This window comes from Vidua macroura, chromosome 1 (genome assembly GCF_024509145.1).
Source record: "Vidua macroura isolate BioBank_ID:100142 chromosome 1, ASM2450914v1, whole genome shotgun sequence".
Taxonomy (NCBI): domain Eukaryota; kingdom Metazoa; phylum Chordata; class Aves; order Passeriformes; family Viduidae; genus Vidua; species Vidua macroura.
In genome coordinates, this window is record NC_071571.1 from 24,935,937 (window position 1) to 24,959,143 (window position 23,207).

Here is a 23,207-nt window from a genome sequence, read left to right on the forward strand (position 1 = left end):
GGGAGCAGTGAGGCCTTTTGAAGTGCTCTGAGCAGGAAGCAGTGCAGCCTTTTTAATTAGAGCACATACAGCTGGAGGATATTCAGGAGGAGTCTCCTAAGAATTTATTTTGGGAAGGGAGGGACATATCCTTCAGGTGTTCTCATTAATGCAGGCTTAAACACAGAGCATAAAACCCAGCATTTTGAGGGAAAAAAAAAACCCTTTCCCCCCAAGTACCAGGGCTGAAATTGAAATCAACTGATGTTTTGCCATTTTACTCAAGGAGACCATAATTTCTTTCCAAAAAATTAGTCTGGACTGCTTGATCCCATTCCCATCAATAATAAAGCTGTACATAGCAAACCGCTGCTGCTTTCAGTGTGTTTACATATAAATATAAAGGAACATAAAAAAAAATTAATTTCAAGCTTCATCCTGCTTTTATTCTGCATGTAAGGCCACCCCCTGATTTCACAAATTATTTCCGTTCTGAGAGGTCAAAATCAGCTCTCATGTAAGGATCAGACTGGAATTATTTCCATGGTATCCAAGTTTTGTATTTTTATGAAAATCAAATTTGGGTCTCTGGACACAGAAATATAGTTTGCTTTACTTACTGAGTAGTGATGAAACAAATTTAAAAATCAATATAAATGATAAACTGGCAGATTCTGAATAGATGTGAAGTTTTGTTACGCGGGAGAAGCAACAAAAGTATCTCTGAAAGAGAGAAGTGCAAACAGTTCTGAGCATCGTAACTGAAAGTGATCGTTGTTTGCTTTTACCCTCTGTCTGGTAGGTCATAATTAGCTAATAATTTTCCAGATTTCTGTAATTGATTATGCTGTTTAAGTCTGCACAGCTATTTGCTAAGAAAAACTCCTTGTCAGCACTTCTGCCTTTGTAATAAGAGATCTTGAAACACCTATTTTTTAGATCGTTATTACTTTTAGATGTCAGATATGTGATGTCAAAGTATTTGTGAAGACAGTAGAAAATGACAAGTCTATTACTGTGTTTAACTGCTAGCTATTGATAAAAATCTCTGTGTAAGAACTAAATGTGATTATTATTAATGAGTCCTGGCTTTGTTTAATGTGGGAAACAAGCCGCATTAATATTTAGGTATCATTTTGAAAATCAATTAAGAAAGCACCTGGGTTTAGTTACAATATGCTACCTTCAAATTTTTGAATCGCAGCAGAGTTTCCACTCATGCTCTCGGTATTTATTGAAAACATTTTTCCTGGGAGCTAGATGTTTTCTGACCAAATAACTTAGATCATTGGACTGTACCAAGGATTTAATCAGTGTAATAATTATTTTCAAAATCTCATTGCAAAGTTGCAAGGCTATTGGTGTACTTCATGTTTATTTCTGCATATCAGAAATTATTTTTGTAACTGCAAGGAAAATCATCATATTTCATTTTATATCTGATAAATGCATATTAAAAAAAGTTGAAAAGAAAAAAATCCTTACTCACTCCATTGTTCTTTTGCAAACTGAATATTATTTTTATGGATCAATGTAGTGAGGTTTGCAAAAAGCTTCAGGATAGCAAATGCTGATTTATTACCAATGTATCCATAACATTTATTTTTGATCAAGATTGGAGAAGATCTCTTGGTGCTTGATGAGTCTTATTTATGTATGATCTGATACGAAACTGACTTTAAAAGTTGCTTATTTCTTCTGTTATGTCCTGTTCTTTTAAAGGGTGAGGATGGTGACTATATCTAGAAACAGGTAGCAGATGTATTTGCAAGCAGGTTTTGACACTACATAGGCAACAAAAATAATAATAAAAAGCTATATTCTTATCATGCAGGTTTTTCTGACTGCATCTTTCTTAATCTGCTATCTGTTAAAATTTCATTTCAAAATTGTTTAAAATCTGACAAGCACCAACTTCAGAGAATTTATAAGGTATTCCAAATGTGATTTTAAAACATAATGCTACCATTATAAATAAACTCTTACCTTGAAATCTAAAACAGGCATGTGTAATTTAAACTATCACTACTGAGAACAGACAAATCTATTTTAAGATACTATGGTTTAACTATATTTCTCTCCGTATCACTGGAGAAAAGGGTTTTTCTTTGGATTTTTAAAGACTGTTTCAGTATTGCTTTTTATTCTGTTGGATAGCTTTGTGGATTAGTAACAGGAGTTTTCAAAACCATTGGGTTTTGAAAAAAGTCTGGGCTGTGTCTTGTGTCTGCAGCATTCATGCTTATTTTTATGTGGAACACTGAAAAGAATGCTGTATTAACAACAAAAAAAATAAATCCCCAAAAACAAAAACCTAAACCAAACCCCAGCTCTAGAGTTATGTATTACAGCCTCCTGAAAGATTTTGTGAAAATTCAATGCCTTAAATATACACTGTATATTTCTACATGAAACATATATCCGTGATCTGCAGTTTTCTGAGAAATGTAGCTGGTTAGTGGCTTAGTCCTCTACAATGTGGCATTTAGCTGTTTGAAAAAACACATTCCCAAATGTTAAGAAATTAACTTTGTCTGGATTTTTTTTTTCTCAGAAATCCGTGATCACAGCACTAAAACTTGCTTGTTTTCTACTGTGATTTTTAAAATGGATCAATGACTCCATGTCAGCTTAAGGCCATTGACTCTTCTTAGGTAACAGACACGGGACAAGGAGTTAGTGCATGCCAGCTTTTTTGGGTAATACTGCCTTGGATGGGACCTAGGCCTTGCACAATGGGGAGATGAGCCCAGTAGTTATTTGCATTTGAATGACTTCCTAAAGGGGGGGAGGATGGTATCTGCTTTCTGATTGGTATCCAGCATTATTTCTACATCATTCATCATTCTGCAAACAAAATCCTCCTTCATTTCTCTTGTGGGGCTCAGGACACTACTGTGAAGTCCTTTGCCGAGGTGATGCTTTAGCTGTAGCAGAATTCTTGCACTTGAGGTGCCAGTTGGATTGTCAGGGTTGGTGGTGGGGAGCAGGGAGCCTCCAGGGGGAGAGTCAAGGGAAGCAGCCCGGCTTCCCGGTCCTTGTCCAGCTGCTGGCGTGGCAGTGCACGGGCTGTGGCTGCAACAAGAGTCTCAGCAAGTCTGCAGAGGTTTGGCTTCCTGCTGTCACTCATCTGGTGTGACACAATGAAGGCATTAGGGCTGAGAGGAGGAGACCAGCATAGGAGTTGTACAATGTTAATTTTAAAATTATTTTTCTCCAGGATCTTTAGACCTGTCTCGGTTCTCACAGTCAGAGATCTGAGATGAAGTCAGCAAAGTACTGGTTTTGTTAATCTTGCCGGTTTGTCAATGTTCAGACCAGGGTTTAGTATGACCTTCAAGCTGCTTTCTTCCTCCTCCTGCTGCACTGTACTGCCAGTGAGGACAGGAGTACCTGGTCACTCCTCTCAGAGTAGCTGGGACTCCGATTCTTGTCCAGCTACCTTTTTTTAACCTGGACTGCTCTCCATTCTATGCCCATTTATAGATCCTGGGTCACTCCTTTGTTATCTCGCGATGTTACTGAAACCTTTTCCCACTAGATGGATGCAGCTGAGGAGCTGTTTTGCAGCTATCATATCCCATTTGCCTTGACCTAAAAGGCACTGAAACTAAAAAGCCTTGTTTGGAAGACTGTTATGCCAAGCTACAGGCTCCTTGCTCAGGCAGGTTCTCTCCTATTAAAGGCAGCCGGGTGGAGCATTAGTAGGCTTGCAGGTTACTGTCATTTGTCATATGAGGTGACCTAAATCAACGGAGTGATCCACCTATCTGGGACAAACACCCACACAGTTCCTTCCTCCTGCAGCATCTTTTGATGCCCTCATTCCAGTGTAGATGACAAATACTTCTCTTGAGATCATGTTCATTGCTTTATTCATCCCACGCATTAACCAGAATCTTTGTGTTCTTGTGGATCACCTGTTAAGTTGGTTGACATGGGGCAGGGAGGGGGTTTAGGAATTAGACAGCATCCATTTAAAGCAAAAATAATGTCCTGGGGATGTAAAAGAAAATTGTGGAAATATATTGTAGGAGTTCCAAAATGTCAGCTCAGCTGTTCTCACTTCTGCCATGTCCTCACTCTAAAGTGATTAGCTCAGGACTTTTCTGATAGAATACCTAAGTTTCAACCTCTGCATCTAGCCACAGAGGTGAGTATGGATTCAAAGGATGTGTCAGCATGAATACAGAGATGTGTCTGCTGACTGTCAGGTTATCTGGGCTTGAGTCAGAAGCCAGGCCAGGACTCAAGCCAAATCCTGCTCTCAGTTGGTTCTTAGTCGTGTTAGTGACTTTTGAGAAAAAAAATACTTGGTTTTGCATGTTTCCAGGGCTGACAGGGAGGGAAAACATGGTTTCATTTACTGCCCTTTACTGTTCATTCCAAGCAATCTGTTACTCTTCTCCCCTTTTTAGCACATCATCAAAGAAACAATGAAACCTTTTGCTTTTTTTCTCGCCCCAATGAGAGTTGTTTGCTTCTTCCCGCAATGCTGAGGGACTTTGACTCATCCAGGACATTCAAAACTAACCCCTGGGTTTGTAAGCAGTGTGATTTTATTGTCCCTCCTGTTCTTATTGTTTCAACAGGTTCCCACAGCCAGTGTCACCATAGAAGGAGCGTCTGCCCTCAACCGTGTCCGCTGGGCCCAGGCTGGGAAGGAGGTAGCAGTTGGTGATTCAGAAGGCCGCATATGGGTCTATGATGTTGGAGAGGTATCTTCTGTTGGGATTTTTTTGTGGTTTGTTTGTTTTGTTTGGGTTTTGTGTTTTATTTTTAAGCTCAACTCCTGGAGACTGCCACATCCAAGTTTAAGAGAGAAATCTGTCTTACTCTTTCAGTGGAGTCCTCATTGCATTTTGGTTGCCAACAGTGTGTTAATCGTCAAGCTACCTTGCAAAAGAGTTAACTTGTTGAAGTCTTATGAGAGAAGTCTCTTTTGAAAGCTTACAGTGTTTTTCAAGCTGTTTTTAATAATGATCCTGTGGGTACATTTGGAAAAAGTTAAAAGAACATAAAAAAAAAATTGAGGTGCAAAAAGAGGCAGTGCTGTTCTAAAATTGGTCCTAAGGGTTCATCTTTTATACTCCAGTGTCTTTTATTTTATGACTGGCTTATTGCTCTAAGTTTTTGTCAGCCTGACATGCATAGAATGCATCTGTTCTTTTGATACTGCTTCATATGTCCGAATATGTGCAAAAGTACTAACAGCAGGAAATGAGAGGTGTCATTTTGAAGGATAGTAGGGGCATGTGTGATAGACTATAGTAGGATGCATATTCTGTGTCTAAGGCTGCTCTCAATTCACCCTGCTACATCTTATAACAAGCATCTAAACTGCAGTGTGTTTGGCAGTGATGAATCTAACTCTTTGCTGATAAATGCAGTATAAAAGTGTTCCATCAGCATTACAATCCGTTGGAACAGGTAGGGGTGAATCTCTGAGCAATCAGATTTTATGTAGAGAATTTGTTTTCCATCATTATCTGTGATAGGATACTGAGATACCCATCTCTACACAGTAGGAAAACATTATAGAATGCATACAGAATTATCTGTAACTCTCATAAAGTGATTTTATGGCCCATAGCAAAATCGCTTGTGCATGACTCATCTTTTGGATTTCATTCGCTAGTGCAGGAGTTGCCCTTCCTTACAAATGTTTGCTGAAACTTCTTGCCATGTTGTTAGCATAATCTCTAAATTGTCTAAGGTTACTGTGCTCAGATTTCCACTGTGACACTGGCAGGTCAGCTGTTTTTATTTATTTTTCATTTTGCATGATTGTTCTGTCTTTCAAGCGATACAACAGGCTGTGGAAATGTCTTTGATGACAGCACAGTCTGATCCTGTCTGAGAGTCTAGACAGGCTGTAGAAATGTCTCTTTTTGCATATCATACACCAAATCATTCATAGGATTATTTAGTCCTGCAAGCTCACCCAGAAGAAAATATGGAATTGCAGATATTGCAGAACTGCAGAAGTAGCAATATTGACATTTTTGACCTTTCCTATGTGTAGTAACACGTCATCTTGCAAAATGAGTCACAATGATACACTCAAATAAAAAAGAAAGACAGGCTTCTATTACTTGAAAAAGAAAAGAGTCATTCAACAGTATTGATTTGTGTGAGTTCAGTTCAATATTACATAAAGAGTTCTGCTTCAGGAATGTTGTGTGCCCTACCCATGCAGAGCCTCACTGTCTCCAGCTCAGCTCCACATGTGCTTAAGTAAACCAATGGATGTCTGTCCACGCGGCTACTGAGAGACCATTGCCAATCCTGCTCTTCTGTAATGAATGAAAGAGCTCACTAATTTGTTGCCTGGTTCAGTCAGGCAGTATCCGTCTCTGCAGTAATTCCTGCATGACATTTAGGAGAGGTCATCTGGACTGCAGCACTGCTGGGGCTGCTGTGTTGTTAGTGCCTTTTTCTGGTTTAAAAGAGAAGGGTGCTCATATATTCTCTAGGCCAACTGTTCTCACTATAAAGCCTCAAGTGAGATACAGAAATACTTTGGAGATCAATAGCCTGGAACCAAGGGCATGTACAGTGAGTAGCAGCCTCTTGGGTCCTTAAGCCTGTAGGCCAGTCTGTAAAGAGCTCCTTGATGAGAGATTCAGTTGTTAGCTGTTCTCAGGCATGATGTGTGGGGGATTCCCAGTGCATGTACTCTTGGAAGTGTCTGGTACAGAAATATGGCAGCCTTTAAGGATTTTGCTTTACTTCACTGTACAGACACTGGCCAGTTTTTGGCTCAGCTGGGGTCCTCCTTTGACTGTCCTTTTTGTAGGAATTTGATTCTGGGATCTGATGGGGCTGGTCTGACAGTTTAAAAGGAAAAGTTCTTCTCCTGTCAGCCATCCTTAGCTTTGCTGCCCAGTTTTTTGTGCAGGTAGAAGGGCTTGTCACCACTCACATTATGCAGAGAAGGACGGATCAGTAGAGAAGTATTTATATGTTTATTTATTTATTTTGTTTTGTTTGGGCTGTTTTTCTCCGTGAAATTACTCCTGTGGGAGTAGACGAATGAGCACGTAGCTGGGGTCAGGGGGCTAGGAGCTGGACTATACAGCACCCAGCAGCAGCTAACTTTCCTATTTGACCCAGCACTGTTGCAAATCCTGACACTAAGCTCTGAAAGTTGACCTTTCAGCAGTATCACTCTCCTCATCTCCTACAACATCAGCTTCTGAAAAGGCCTCATCACTGGAAGAACTCACCTCTGCCTGGCTGATAACTCAGTAGCATCCACTTGTTTGAAGATACATCTCCCTGATTTGGGAAGATGGGTGCGATTACTTGCATTAGAAAGTCAGCAGGCCACTTTACAAAGACCCTAAATACATTCACTAAAATCATTAATGCTCCACCTCTACTGCACCCTTTTAAAAACCTTTGTTTACTTGTGGCTGTTCCAAATGTCACATTAGATCAGCTGTAAACTCATAAAGCACTGGTTCCAGCAGAAGAAAAAAATCCTGTATTTGTATTTTAATACAGCATCGTATCTTTGAATTTCACCTTGCTAGATAAAGTTTTTCTTACCTGTTTCTTAGACAGCATTGACTCTGTGAATTTTAATCAGAGCAGAAAACATCAGGCTATCAACCATTAAGGAAAAAATTAAGTAGTAGGAATTTTTACTTTGATAGATTCATCACGGTTTTAAGGAACTATCCTAGTGAGCAGTAAAGTTTACTGCTGCTATTAACCCATATGGTATAAAAAGAAAACATATGACCTAAGTGAAAAACATAAGACATAAAGCCTAACCTTGCATCCTTTGTGAAGGTAAGAAGTGTGGGATCAGGGCTGTTTTCACTTGTGTAAGAATTTAGGATTTGACCCATGTTGATATGTTATCCAGTCATGGTCTTCATGACAACAAGAAATGTCAGACACATGAAGAACATGGCAGGGTCCACGACCAGGGAGTTAAAAATAATGGTGACACTTTCAGTTAGGCCTATATAGTGTTATTTCCTTTGACTATGTACTTTTAGTTGTTTGATTTTGGCATCACATCTGAAAATAACTGAACACATTTATTTTCACAGTGAGAGGTCTATTTTCTCCTCTATGCGTGTGCTTTATGCCCATTAGCATTAATGGGAGTTACACACACACAATTCCAGCAGAGAAGAGACTTAAACAGTCCATATAGATGTGCTCTGGTGGATCAGTAAGCACTGTTTTAAAGAATGTGAATTATGAAATGAAATAAAAACCAAATACGTAAAAATCAGATTGTTTCAGTGTGATGGGATCTTAAACTAGTACATATAGCAAATTACTGTACCTACACTTTAGTCTCTGTACGATCTAAGTATTCAAACTTCTGCTGGCATAGTAATTGTGATATTATTATTGTGATAGCTTGTATAATATATTTTAGCTCCTGTGGCCTTATGGCTTCTTTACTGGGCAGCAAGTTTTCTGTATGGTAGAAGCTGATTTCAACAGAGCACAGACCACTGCCTGTAGATTTATTCACATGTTCAGGTGATTGATAGTTACGCCTAACTGCATGTCTGTTTTGCAGATACGTTTTCTAGAAAGCTTGTTCCCATTGTGCACGCTTCAGTGATGTTATGCAGTGCCTGCTGTCATAAATATTCTCTAACAACCATGTTTGTTGCTTACCTGGCTTATTGCAAATGATCTTTGCACCTTTGCTTCTCATCTGTAAAAGAAGCAGCTTCTCATCCACCTTCTATTATTTCTTTTTTTTTTTTTCTTTTTTTCCATTTATCTCTTCCAGGTCATATTCTGCTTGCACTGTGAGTACATAGATAGAAACTGTGAGTGAATGACTTGTTATTTCATTCTAATAAAATATAAAACAAGTTTGCAGCATAGGATCACAGAATTTGAAACTGTAATCACAAGGAGCATAATGCAGTACACTATTCTGCTAAAGTGGTTACAGGACAAACTGTTGCATCTGTTTGGCAGTCTTTCAGACAGTTAGTTCTAGTCATGCTTTTAAAAGGCAACTAGTGTGACAGGTGGACTGGAGAGAAGTAAGAAAATGTCTTTCTCAAGACCATCCAGGAAGACTGGCTCTGCCAACAAAGCGGTTACCTGGGATTCTTTGTACGGTTATTACCTCCATCCTTGTTTCCTTGCAGTGAAATCAGAATCCTATGGATGTTTATGTGACTTTGATAGGTTTCAGAGTTAATACTGCCTTAAGCCTTTTTAGGGCTGCTGTGTTAGGTTGTTTGTGTACTTCCCCATTTGCTCCATCACAGGTGTTAATCCCATATCTCATTTTCAAGTACGTGACCAGCGAGGGAGGAGCTGGTAACTGCCCTGAAGTACATGGATGAAGTGGTACAGTAAGGATATCCCACTGGTGCCTATAAAATAATTTCCTTTGATTTCAGCAGCCTTTAACAGCTGCTCTGAGATTCTTAGGGTTCTAGTCAGAAACAAAAGTATATTTATGACCAGCTCTCACATTTTGGCATGACTATTGAGTCACTTTTTTTTTTCTGGCTAGAGTGGGGAAGCATTTGTACTTTGTACTTCTGTCTTGTGATCCCTGTGTTTCACTGTAGATTTCATGCAGAAAACACATATCCAGCATCTCTTTCATGCAGTTAAAAACTGCTGTAGCCCAGAGAGGGAAATATGAAGCTAGGTTTTGTGTCATGTGGTTATCCAGGTAGATTTTCCAGTAAGTTTGCTTTTGCCATCCTAAAGCTTCTGTAGAGCATATATTGAGTTGGGAAATATTTTTGCCACAAAAGCAGAGTTGAGACTTGCCATAAAACATTTTATTTTAAAATCTGTGTTGAGTTACAAGTATTCTTTGAACAGATTAATGGCTCACACACATATCATGAAGGCAAATTTGAGCAATGATAAGGGGTTGTGCTTGCAACCAAGTTTTATTCAAAAACATTCAAACATTAAGAAAGACACAGTAGTTACAAGAACATGCTCAATCCAGGCATAAAAATAATTAAATTTCACCACTGATATTACTGCTAGGGAGGTTGGAACCCTGGCCTTAGAGAATTTAAAAAACATGTTTTAAGAAAGCAGAATCTCTTAAGCGTTGTTGGAAAATGTAAAGACCTATGGTTTTGATTTGCTTCCTCTTTCCCCCCAGTTTTATAAATTGAAAGATTTTAAAACTGGAAGCATTTAGAGATTACAAAATAAAATACTAGGAACTTCAGCTTTTTACTTGATAGTCTGAAATATTGAGCAGAACAAGCTCCTTGTCCCTCATCATTTCAATTTTGACTGATACAGTCTGTATTCACAAAGGGATTTTTGAAGTAGGTTAAATAAGAACTCCCTAATGAAAAAAACGCACTAGTTTGAAATCAGTCAATTTAATTACTGTGTTTTATGAAGGCCATTACCCATTGCTGATTACTAGGGTGATAAAATCTTTAAGCTTTGGTAGCCTCCATAGGGGGTGAGCTGATCTAAGTAGAGCAAAGTCCAGTCATTATCACCCTAAATACTTGTGTTTCTCATTACAATATTCATTACTTTAGGTTACTGTGAACGCTTTGAGGTCTTTATGTAAGCACTGGTTTATTCCTCTGTAGAAAAACAATGTTATGTTGATAAGTTAAAACCAAGTGTTTATATACTTCTACAGTTTAAAATGAGGCTTAGCTACATCCATAAATAGAAATGCATAAGTTTATACCTCTGAGTATAAATTTCCCTATAGACACCTATTGATGGCTGTTTGCTTGTCAGTGAGGTTGTATTAATCTGATAAGAAATGGCAAGGGATATGAGTTACCTTGTTATTTCAGTCTGTTTGGGTACTTTAAGAAGCTGGAATGGAGGCTTATGTTCCTAATAACAATCTTTATTAGGGAAGTACGTTTCAAGAGGGAAAACTGAGCCGTGATCTAATTAATCCGAGTTACCTAAGGCTGGTTACTGAGGATTGGAGATCTTTATCTCCAGTGCCAGCCTGGGCCCTTGTGCTTCCCTTTCTCTGCCACCTCTTGCGTATCATGTGGCATCACTGGCTCTCTGCCCTTCTCAGTCTCCCTCACTGTGGGTTTCAGACTTACAAAGCAGCTTCATAAAACTGGTGTTGTTTAAAAGATCAAAACTTTGCAAATGCTCTTTGCACCTTTGGTGGTAAAAGAAGCAGCCTCTCATCTACCTTCTATTATTTCGTGTTTCTTTTTTTTCCCCCATTTATCTCTTCCAGGTCATATTCTACTTGCACTGTGAATGCAAAATCCCTTACTCTTACGTTTAAAGAAGTATTTTATTTTAAAAAAGAGCTATTGAAGTGTGTCAGAGAGGGATATGGATGTGGGTTATGGGGAGAGGAGAGTAGCCTGTAGAAAGGGACAGAAGAACTTGGTGTGACTAAGCCAGGGAAGCATGAGCCTGGTGGCAATAGAGATGTTCCATGTTCTTGCAGACTGCTTGGGGCCAGAGGAGGAGACCTAGGGGAGCTGAGGACATGCTGCCACCAGTGCATGTGACTGCAAGCTGGCCATGTATTCGAGACAAAAATTAAAAGAATATTTTTAACTATCAGAAGGCAGAAGTCCCAGAGTGGGTAGAGACGATGGGACAGACATCCTCTCAAAGTGGAGTCTGTCCCCAGGATTTTGTGATGTGCTTGTGTGTGATGCAGAAGTGGGTTACACCTGGTCTACAGGGTCACTCTCCTGCCCATGCCCGGATGTTTGCTTATTCCTGGCAACAACAGTTTCTTCTGTTTCTCTCTCTAGATAAATGGACATGAAATTCTACTTCGATTTTACTATCTGAATGTTAGTTGTTAAAATTAAAGGAGGAAGTGTCAGATTTTTAATGAAAGTACCTTTTTTTTCTCATTTGTTGATTAGACAATGGAATTAAATGTGTGTTAGTGAAAACAGACAGAAAGGATAGTGGTTTTAAACGGTCATCTTAAAAATTCAGTTGATTCTTTATTCTTAGTTTCCACTTGCTTATGATAAAATATTTCAGTAGTTCTCCAGAGATAGCTTAGTAGATCCCCAGAGAATTTCACGGGGTAAAAAGACATGAGTTTCCAATATGATACAAATATCTTTTAGAAGAATTATTCAACTTCTCATCATACAAAATAAAAACCTTAAGAAACCCAGTCAACCAACCAACAGAACTCTGGCCCTAGTCCTTTTTATTCATTTGCACACTACTTTTAAAGCTGACTTATGTTTCCTTTGCCTCTGCAAAGGCCCAGATCCTCCCCCTGCAGAGAGGATCAGAGAGAACAAGCCACATGTGACAGGAGTTAATCATGTAGCTTAATGCACTATTGGAAGGCACTCAGATAACGAAGTGATGAGAGCAGCAGAAGAGAATCTGTAAGAGATCATTCCCTTTCTGCACAGTGCAGCCTGCAGGAGGGGGAGAAAGGAGAGCTGTGTGTGACAGTCTTCCCGCTGGTATTTTCCTGCTGTGCTGGGAAGCACTGTAAAGGGCAAGAGAAAAAGAGCAAAGGGAAGCCCAGATCAGACATACCCATCTGTCCACATGGACGCTGCTCGGGCTTCACTAGTAGTTCCTCAGTTACTGCTTCTCCCAAAAGCTTGTCAAGAGGCTTAGTGGAGAAGAGAATCTGGGTCCAGGCTTTCTGTGGTAGCTGTAGCTGAGACAGTGGTCTCAGCTTTAGCTGGTCTGCCCCCATCCTAACCCTGTATTGTGGAACACTGTGGGGGAGCACAGCTGTAGTCAGTACATGTTAGTTGTGTCACAGACACAACTATCTAGATATTTTAAATATCTAGATAGTCTATTGCTCTGAAATTTTTTACCCCCTTTCTGATATAAAAAGAAATGTTACTGAAAAATATCCATAGCTTTAAGTAACAGAGAGTATGGAAGAAGAAAATTGCCAAGTATGAAATTTAGTTTAAACTCAGTTTGTGTGCAGCAATTTGCAAATTTCATAGAAATCCATGACTTACCATTGTGATGTTAAAACACTTCTGAGACAACAGCTGTTTTTTATAATTAATTTTTTTCAGGGGGCTTCTGTGGTTTCAACCTGTCACATCCAGTAGCAGTTTTCATTTTGAGAACCCTTAACTATGTTTTCAGTCTTTATGGATTGCAGAATGGTCTGTATTTTGAATATGAAAAAATACTTAATTCATGACTTGGAAAGTAACAGCTAAAATATCAACTGAGGATAACTCTGGGCCTTAATACATCCTATTTTGTAGCTAAAATTCTATATTCTGTGTTTAATTTAAATGTGAAATCTGTACTGCAGTGCTTAAAGTGATGGAATAATCTGTGTCTGAATTAGAATAAACAAAGAAACAACAAAATAAAACCCACTGCTATTTCATGATGGGTGAGCTCTTGCAGATAATGGGATGTGTACAAAATCCCAAGAAGGCAGCAACTCTCCCACTGATTAAAATCTTTGAGCAGTTTATAAGCTGCTATGGTGAGAGTCCATTTGCCAACTGAGAGCCAGAAAGCTGTGGCAGAAGTCCTTTACAGTTCCTGTTCTGACAGGTTTCCTGGTGTGAATCATGGCATGGACATGGCCAGCTTGGTCTGGATGGGAAGCAAGCTGAGCTGAGTTTGATTTATTTCTTCCCTGAGGCAACAGTCTTTCGCTCAGCTGAACTTCCAGGGAGGCACCTTTGCCAGTGCAGCTACACCACAAGCTGAAGCTCTGGTAGTTCAAGTGAGAACGATGGGCCCATTCTTCCAATCAATGTAGTTGTCAGTAAAAAAAAAATAAAGTAGGTATTGGAAAGAACAGGTCGAAGGCTCCTTACCTTCTAGTTTAGTTCATTTGGTATTTTTAGGCTTTCTTGTGCAATGATGACAACTGATAACATAATTTGGTAGAGGAGGAATCCTGATGCCTTCGCTCCAAATGTTAAATGTCCTGAAACGCATGTAAAAAATTCCAGGACTTTTCAGTGACTTTGAGAAATGACAATTGGAGCAGGGCTGAGATCCCCATAGGAGGTGAACGACAGGCAGCATGCCTCACTGTTTTCCTCAATCCACCTGTAAATTGATGGCATTACAGAAGAAGTGGAATGGCAGGAACTGCAAGAACTTTGTTACTTAGGTCACCACCTCTGTTGAAGCAAAATTGTGAGATTTCCTCAAGCATGGCAGCTGGTCTTTCTGCTGATTACCTCTTTTGTTTCCAAGGGCTTACAGGCCAATACTGTCTGCCACTGAAAGTATCCCTCCAGGGAGATGCGTAAGAGAGGCTTCTCCCAATATGACTGGTGAAAGCAGTGGGCTCAAGAACAAGCTATAAACTTGTAGTCAGCCATAGCATTTTAAAAATAAGAGGTGATTTAAGGAAATAAAAGTTTTTTGAAATTTCAATTTGAAGTCAACTCTTTCAGGATGACTGATGATTACTGAATGTTTCATCCTCTATAGTTGATATCAAGTGCAGCATTTTGATACATTAGTTGAGGGAGGCATTATCTGTTTGATAGCTTGGACATCATTCTTTCTGGTTAATCCAGGAGAATTTAAGCCAACTCTGGTTTTGGAGGTGGAACTGTAGCATTGTCTACAATTAAAGATACTTCCTACTTCCTTGTGTTTTCTTTTCTATATGCCCTATCAAGTTGTAATACTTCAGGCTGAAGTTTTCCATAATTGGTCTTTGCTTCTAGCTCTGGTTTTGTTGTTTCTTACTTCTTTTTTTTTTTTTTTTTTTTTTTTTTCAGATTAAAGACAGTACCATAACACAAAATTAATAGCATGCTCAAATTGAGGGAGTTAGTCTTAACTCTGACATTTCCTATCTTTGAAGTGTTACAGTCTGCAGTCTTAATGTTCTGTTAACATGCATTTATGTGTCATGTATGTATAATTTATAGGCTATGTTTTATTTTGTTCTCCTGTTAGACTGGCATCAAGATGACTGATGCAGACAAAGAGTACTAAGTTTAGAAAAGACTTAATGAGCATTCAAATGTTCGGTTCCAATGTAGGCCCTTTGTACAGCATATCTTTGCACATTACATATAAATTATTAAAATAACACTATTGTTAGCTTGGTATTCAAAACATAATTTGGCATCAGCTGCATAACAATTCAGAAGTTACTGTTCTCCTTAGATGAAAAAAATCAGAGTTTGCTGAACATTGATTCAGGTTATTGTTTAAGTTGGGGGGTTTTGATACAAGCTAATATTTTGTCTTTTTTTTTGCTAAGGCAGCACTAGTTAAATCAGACCCTGCTGGCGAATTGCAAAGAAATAAATCACAACAGACATTAATCTAGATGAGGGCTAAATAATTAACTTCATAGAAGGGTGGTGTATATTGTGTCTGTGACACTAGACTGACTGCTGTGCATAGAATAAATGCAGTATTTAGGTTGCCTATGGTATTCCACCCCTTCAATTAAGTAAACAAATATATATAGAGCTACTCTTGAGTGTATCCTTTGTGGTCTAAACACTGTATCTTATTAAAATCATCTGCATGCAGTATGTGGGGTTTGAGTTCCTGCCAGTGGTTTCATCCATTGTTAACAGTGATGCTCGGCTCTCCCAAGAGTTAAACACAGTGGTACTTTAGTTATGTGGAGAGGGTGCTCTTGGTTACTTTGGTGGCCATTTCACTGCATATTACCTCCCACTTTGTTTCCATCCATGTGTGTGGCATAGGGTGTTGCCTGAAAAAATATAGGCTTTTTCAGGAAATAAAATATCCATATAGGTTGAGAAAAATATCAAAGGCAGCCTGTAATTGATTCTGGGGGGCAAGACCGGGCCAGAATAGGTGTGTTCCTGCCTGCTGTATGTGTGTATCAAGATATTTAATATTTACATTTTCATATCTGTTTTCACCTCAACAATAGTGACAAAACATCTGTTGAACTCCAGAAGATAGGATCAGTTCTGAAAGAGGAACTATAATTGTTCATTATTGTTTGTAGAGATTTGTGATCCTCATTCTGCAAGTGCTGTCTTTTACCCAGAAAATTGTGATTGTTCTACTTTTTAGAAATCATCAAGCTCAAATAGTTTATCATCATGAAACACACTTTTACCTACAATGTCATAGCTGAATTCAGATGTTAATCTATTGCTCAAAGTATTTGCAGCAGATTTATTTTCAGCACTTATATGGACAATATAGGTTGGAAAAAATTTTGCTCAGAGAAAATACAGCTGCAACTACATTTGCCTGAAGCTGTGTTTATTTGATGATGCTGTTAAATTGAATTGAAGGAATATTAAAATGGTGATAAGCCACATACACAAATAACTTAGCTTGAAGTCTGAGATTTTAGTCACTAGTTCACCAGACTTGCCACAAGCTCAGATTAATCTGAGTATTTTGTAAGTTTTAATTAGCTATCTCTTCAAAGAGATGGCTTCAACTTGCCTTCGTAAAAAGTTGTTTAACTTGCCCTTCTAAAAAATTGTAATAGCAACAGGTTATTTTAGAACATCAATTTTTACATAGTTTTTATTTTTCCTGCTATATATGAGATTTTATGCCATATAGAGCTCTGTGGAAGCAGAGACAAGTGAACAGAATTGTCTAAAATAAGATCACCTTTTGCCTTCAAACAGCAACAAACCCAAATGTAACTAACGAAAGATGTTTGTAAATCAGAACGTGTCTGACCTTCTGGAGCATGGTGATTAGCTATAACAAAGCCATCAATTTAGATCAGAACAAGCTTGTTCTTCACCCAAAAATAAGAAAGCATTTTGCTTCCATGAAATGTTTGAATGGGTCACAGATTTTTGAACTGGGAGCTGCTATCACCCTTGGAGTGTATCTTGGACCACCATGCCGGCTCGTCTGCAAACTGGTAATTGAAAACAGTGTGTGGCACCAGGGCGGCGCGGGCCGGCTGCAACCACAGGCTCTGCAGATCTTCCGAGCCGTGGTGTAGCTGCTCGCTGCCAGATTCTCCACTTACACCTGTGTCCACGGGACATGTGGGTCAGAAGCATTATAGGCCGTGCTGGTTGGAAAACCTTGCCCCTTCACAGCAACCTCGCAGTCACTGACAATGCTGAGGAGATTCTTCCCATGGCTATTTTTGCTTTGAGGCTTCTGAGCTGTAGGTGAAGCCAAAAAACAGTGACTACTAAACTAGTGACTGGGATCACACAATTATTTCACCAGTGATCAGTGCTGCAGGTTATGAGCTAGAGTCTCAGTGACAGGCAAATACGCCCATAAGGTACAGTCATTAAAAGGCAATGGAACAGGTTCAACATAGACGACTGTGCTCCCTTTGAGCTTATAGGAGACTGGTTCCTCTGAAGTGGAGGTGGCTGCTGGAGCTGAAATTGCATTTTGATTCCTTCTCAGGAGAGTCCACTGCCCTCAAAGGAGAACTGTGATGGACAAGAGCTTAGAGGGATGAAGACAGGAAGAGATTGTCCACTCTCCCATCCCAAAGATTTAGAGGCTTCAGGGAAGGCAAGGAGCCAGAAGTAAAGTGAAATATCCTCAATGAATAATTCATTGGCTGGAAAGTGTTTTTTTTAGGGAAACTAAAGCTATACAGGGATTTGGACAAATTCATCTGACACACTCTCAGCCATAAAAAAGATGGATAGGAGGGAAATACACAAAAGTCTTGAAATATGCTGTAATATCTTGTTTCAACCATCTGGATAGATTCCTTTAAAAGGCACATTCAGAGATTTGGGAGTTTTGTCTCAAAAATCTCTCCTTCTCTTCTTCTCTCCTTCTCTGCTTCTTTCCTTTTCTCCTTTTCCTTTTCTTTCCTTTTCCCTAACTTTAAAGAGCAAATGTACTAGAAGGTGTTAGTTTATCTGAAAATGAAACTGATGTTGATTTGTATCTTCAGGCTCTGTTTTTTTGGGTTTTTTTTTTGTTCCTTTTCTGCTTGCTGGGATTGACTCAGAGCTCTGACAGCATCAAGAGATGTCTGGTCAGAGCATCTCCTTTTCCTCTGTTCTGTCACAGTTTTCAGAGTAGTAGTGTTCAGTGAAGTTGCTAATTGCACAGATTCTAGGAAAACACAGAAATACAGTTTGCATTTGTCAAATCTCTGGTTCATGGATTGGAAGATCTGTACACAGAGGAAGTCTCTGGCTCCCGGAGAAGGTGAAGGAGGCTGGTTTTGGTGAAGTTCACATGCCTGGTGCTGCCTGTGCTCCCTGGTGAGCCGCAGGGGTGGGGCACTGTCGCATGCCTACCAGATGCACATAAACCATCTTCTTGGTTAGTCCTAGCAGGGAGTGGGACACATTTTAGGGCAGGAAAGCTGACAGGTAAGTGAAGTGCTTGGCTAGAGTGACCTCCCAAGAAACACAAGCTTCAGAATGTTCAAGAGCTCTGTGAGACACAGTTTGGTTGTTTACTGGATAAATCATGTAGAATGGTGACACATCAGCAAGGCAAGGATGGGTGCTTGTGAGGAAGATCCTAGCAGCCATTCTTTATAGATAATACTGGTTTTCCTCATTAGAATTATGTCTGATGCAACCTAAACGTACCATGATGTTAAAGCTAAAGCAGGGTAATTCAGTCAATTAATTAGGTGTGGGTAGCATTCGCCTTTCACTGTAAAGGGATCAGAGGAAAACACTTAATAGCTTTTATGATCTTGTTCTGCTCCATACCTTAGCATCAGTTCATTCAAATAACCTGACCCAAATAAGTAATTATGTTAAATTATTGTGGTTTGGTGAACATTTCTACCCTGCATCAAAATCATGACATGAAAGTTAACACATGCTGCTTTGTAGTAACTGGAAGTGGACAGAGAAATTGCCACATGAGTGAGGAACACCCAGATAGCTCTAAACCTCTGCCCTTCCTCCATGGAGTATCTCCTCATTTTTTCCACCTCTGCCATGGTGTTTGCAGAAAAAATATGTGCAGAAAAGCTGAGAGGGAGATCCCACAGATAGACCCAAGTCTCCAGCACTTGTGGGTGTCAGTGTGCCCAGATGAAGGAGCTTGAATGGAAAATGACTGGAAGGGGAGCATTAATCCAGAAAAGAATTTGAATTGGAGTTTGTGGATACTTCTGTTTTTATTTGTGGTCTTTTCCTGTATAACTATTGTGGTTTAGTATTGGGGCCTTTGCAGAAAGAAGGGGTTTGGAGGATAAAAGACAATTTTTCCTTTGGCTTTATTTTTGCCAAGGTTTCCCTGCATCCCTGAGGAATTTATATTAGAGAGGTTTATTCTACTAACAGTCTGTTAGCAGGATTGGCCCCTTGTTGAAAACATGATGCAGTGCATGAGATTAAATAAGGTAAAATAAGATGAAGTTGTAAGGAATTAGGTTGCATGTGGGCATTGAATATCTTTTCCTCTGTGCTAAAGGTATTGACTTCAGTCATTAATTGCTTTGTGAACTGAGTCACTAGAAATGGCACAGACATTGCTAACACTATCAGCTAAAAATAATGCATGTAATGCATACATTCCTGGGGAGACACTTGAAGTTTGAGATACCAAGTTGTTTTAATAGCCTGGAGTTTGATTTTATTTGTCTGTGGCCATGCTGTGGAGTAAAGGCAATTAAATTATCTCAATGTCATAAATATATTTAGATTTTTTTTCTTTAGAATGACATATTGTCTTTTTCAGCCACTTAATACAATGTAATGCTGTTAAAGACTTTAGAAGACAAGGAGCAGTGATGCTTTATTAGATTCAGAAAGTCCTTTGCCTAGGATATTGCTCCACTTTAAAGATTTTTCTACTTGAAATTAGTGAGACTCATTTCATTCAAGAGTTTGACAAATGGTAGTGCTGTACACATCAGAAGAAATGAAATATTTTAGGAGATGTAGTAATAACAAGGAGATGGTTGCATGGCTGGTTTTGGTTCCATCTCTGATATCAGGATCTCTGTACTGCCCCTTACTACTATACAGAAGCCAGTCTAGGTGTGTGGCTGTGGCCAAACATGTGCTACAGGTACTTGTGAGCTGATGCACTGACCTCTCTTCTGGTGCTACAGTTCCTTCTGCTGGAGGATTTTTAAAAAACAGAGGGGTCTTTCAAGTATAGGCCATCCCAGTTCCACATCTGTGTATGTGAGCGTGCGAGACAGCTGTCTAAAATTATTCACTCTTGTAACTCTGGTCTCCATTCCTGGGAGAAGTAAAGGAGAAAAATGCCAGAAATGGAAGACAAAGAAGGGAAGACCCAGAGACTGCAGCGATGCCTATATTAACTGGGTTGAAATGGCTTTTTCACAGGTTGCATTTCTCAGTCTGTAGCCTCAGCTAATGCTAACTGTACTATAAACTGTTTGTAAACCCCAAACTTGCACACCAGCCCTACATAATGTAACTCAGTCACTGATATATGTATAATACATGTGCAATATATGGGACGTGTTAAAAAACACTTTTCTGCAAAATACTGGATGTAGAGGCAAAGCTAGATCAAAAAATAATTGAAAAAAAAACTTGATAATCACCAGTGAGATACAGAGATGTTTAGATCTTGTATTACAAATTCCTGGCCATACGATTAACACTTCCAGCAGTGTATGTGGAGCTTTCACAAGCAGGTAATCTTGGACATATACACAAACTCTTTCCTCAGCTTGGTCATGTAACAGATGCTTTTCTTAGTCTCCAATTCTGTGTATCCAGTCAAGATGTAACTAGAAGAGAATAATTTGACTGTTTTCCAGTACAATGTATCATATGCCTCATGGGCGCCTATGACCTACTGGTGCCACATGGACACAGTTAGCTGACCATCTGCTTGACACTTCTTGTGGTGTATTAAAATATTAAAGTCAGTTCAGATTGAATACTGGGTAGTACTGACTGGATTAGCTATGGTTATACCCATTCTTCAGTCCAAAGGCATCCATTTAATAAGGTGGACAGTAGTTTATTATAGTTTCCTGTAGTTTCCAAAATAGTTGCCTTCTTCAGTACGAAGCACTGCATAATGTCTTGAAACAGTTATTCTTTCATATTATATGCAGGACGTGATCACAGCGCTTCAGGAGGGCAGTAAAAACTTGCATGGATCATGTGGATGCTTGTTACTGTTTTCTGGAATTTGGCTTAATGAGAACAAAGTTGAGAAAAGTGCTTGTTTTGTTTTGGTCTTTTGTTTTGTTTTGTTTTGTTTTGTTTTTTCTTCTTTTTAATTATCTCAATCCCAGCTTGCATTATCTTCCAGAAATTGCAGTATTGGATCCAGCTGGAAATGACTGCAGTATTATTTTGCCATAGCACTAAAGCATTTTGTCTGTAAGTTCAGCTGTTTAGATTACATGTCCCTCTTGAAGCCTAATGTTCAAGAGTTCTTCATTAGAAACATCAATGGTATTAAATGGAAATGGATCTTGCATGACGATATAAAAAAATCAGACTAGTAATGCAGTATCCAGTTGGTATAACATTTCCATTGTAATGCATTTCCTGTAACTATGAATTCCTTAACATAGAGGAGGGTAACTAAAATAACACAATATATTTATTTTACTACTTAGAGTTTTAATGAACTTCAGGAAAATAGTTTCAACAGAGTGTTTTAAAAGCTCTGTTACCTTGTACACACTGACCTGGGTCCTACAAAGAATTACACTTGGGCACAGGCTTGCTGACTGCCAATGGCCAGCTTGTGTATGTAAAGTGAAACATACCTATGTGTACTTGTAGAGATTGAGGCCTTGCTGTTGTTGGGAAAATCTGAAATATTTTAACCAAGGGGTAGATTTTGCAGCAGCACTACAAAATCAAGCAGATAAAGCCTTTTGCTCTGACACTGACTAAAGGCTCCTTCTGGCTGGTACTTGAATAGGAAACTGCCAGATGTGCCATGTGAACTTGGCCACACATCCCAGGTAGCAGCCTCCAGCGGGTTGGTGAGGCACTGCCTTGGTGCTTCACTGTGTACAGCCGTGCTGACTGTGGTAGGAGCTCTCCTCAAAGGAGGTGCCTCAGTTTTGGGCCAGGGTCAGAACCAGTCATGCACCACCAGTGTCTTAATTAATTCTCCGCTGGTTTGTCCTGCAGCTGGCTGTTCCACACAATGACGAGTGGACGCGCTTTGCCCGGACCTTGGTGGAGATCCGCGCCAACCGAGCCGACAGCGAGGAAGAGGGGGCGGTGGAGCTCTCGACATAGAGGGAGAGGAGCAGCACCCACCAGAACAGCAGCTTCTCCCGCTGAGTACGCCAGTGTTCAGTGTCAGAGTCAGTCTTGCTGTGGCTTTTGATGCCAGTGTACATGCCAGTATTGCTCAAAGCATTCCATATTAATCACACGGCTTTACACAAGGCTGAAAATATCCAGAGCAGTTTCATACTTTATATTTCTGTCTGAAAAGTAAGAAAGAAAAGACAAATCAACCCTTTATGGGTTTAGTTGTTGCCTTTTAACTACTTAGTAGCTGTATTTAATACCTAGGAACCCCTGGTTAAACTTGTGCTCACATTGCCCTTCTGGCATAGTCCTATTAAATCCATATGAAGCCAGATATGATTATGTGCAGATGTGGTGTGCTTCACTGTATGGGACTGGGCCAAAGACTTTAGATGTGGTGTATCACATGGTGACTTACATTATGAATGGATGTACTATACGAACGTTGCTGCTCCTTATTTATTGCGGTGTGCTGCATGGAACATATTTATTTGAAAGCATTAAAATAAACGATTCTAAAGCATGTGCATAATGAGAGAACTGCATTGTCTGTGTGCTGCTGTAGAGGTTACATTAAAGTCCACGTAACAATTACAGTACATCAGTTCTGCTTAAGATGTAAGATCTTTAAAGGTTGGCTTGAGTGGATGGAATGAGCTCCCTTTCCTTTTTTTTTAAAGATGCCTATTATTTCTAGGCACTTTAACTATGTTTCAAATACAGTTGGTCACTGATACTTGTCATGCAAGTTAACACTAATAGTCTGACAAAGGGTTGTGGTTCCCAAGTATGACACCAGTAATGCCAATAAAATATATCAGGCCTGTTCTGTTGCAGTGTGGTTGATCTTTCTTTGCCAGCAGTGCTCAGCATGTTCATTACCAGTCACTGGTGAGGCACTGGGTAAATGTGACTGCCCTGATGCACAGAAAACTCATGCAGCTGGTCTGTGAATAGATACCTTCGGCATGGGGACTGCCCAGTAATGGACCTGCGTGGATCAGACCGTGCTACTAATTTTCTATGGGCTAGCACTAAGCTTTACATGTCAGCTTCTGGGCTAATTTTTATTTTCCCTCCATGCTTACCTGCACACACATGCACACACAGAGCAGCAGC

At 39.5% G+C, this 23,207-nt stretch overlaps 1 protein-coding gene across 10 annotated transcripts in view; it reads left to right on the forward strand.

Moving 5' to 3' along the window:
- The window catches only part of DYNC1I1 (dynein cytoplasmic 1 intermediate chain 1), a 186,318-nt gene extending 163,397 nt beyond the window's left edge, over positions 1-22,921 (forward strand). For all 10 annotated transcript variants that reach the window (XM_053981009.1, XM_053980994.1, XM_053981018.1 and 7 more), the window contains 2 exons: positions 4,572-4,697; positions 21,960-22,921. In XM_053981009.1, the coding sequence (XP_053836984.1) occupies positions 4,572-4,697; positions 21,960-22,070 (237 nt within the window). In that variant the 3' untranslated portion in view covers positions 22,071-22,921. The remainder of the gene's footprint in view (positions 1-4,571; positions 4,698-21,959) is intronic.
- Positions 22,922-23,207: the final 286 nt, after the last annotated feature.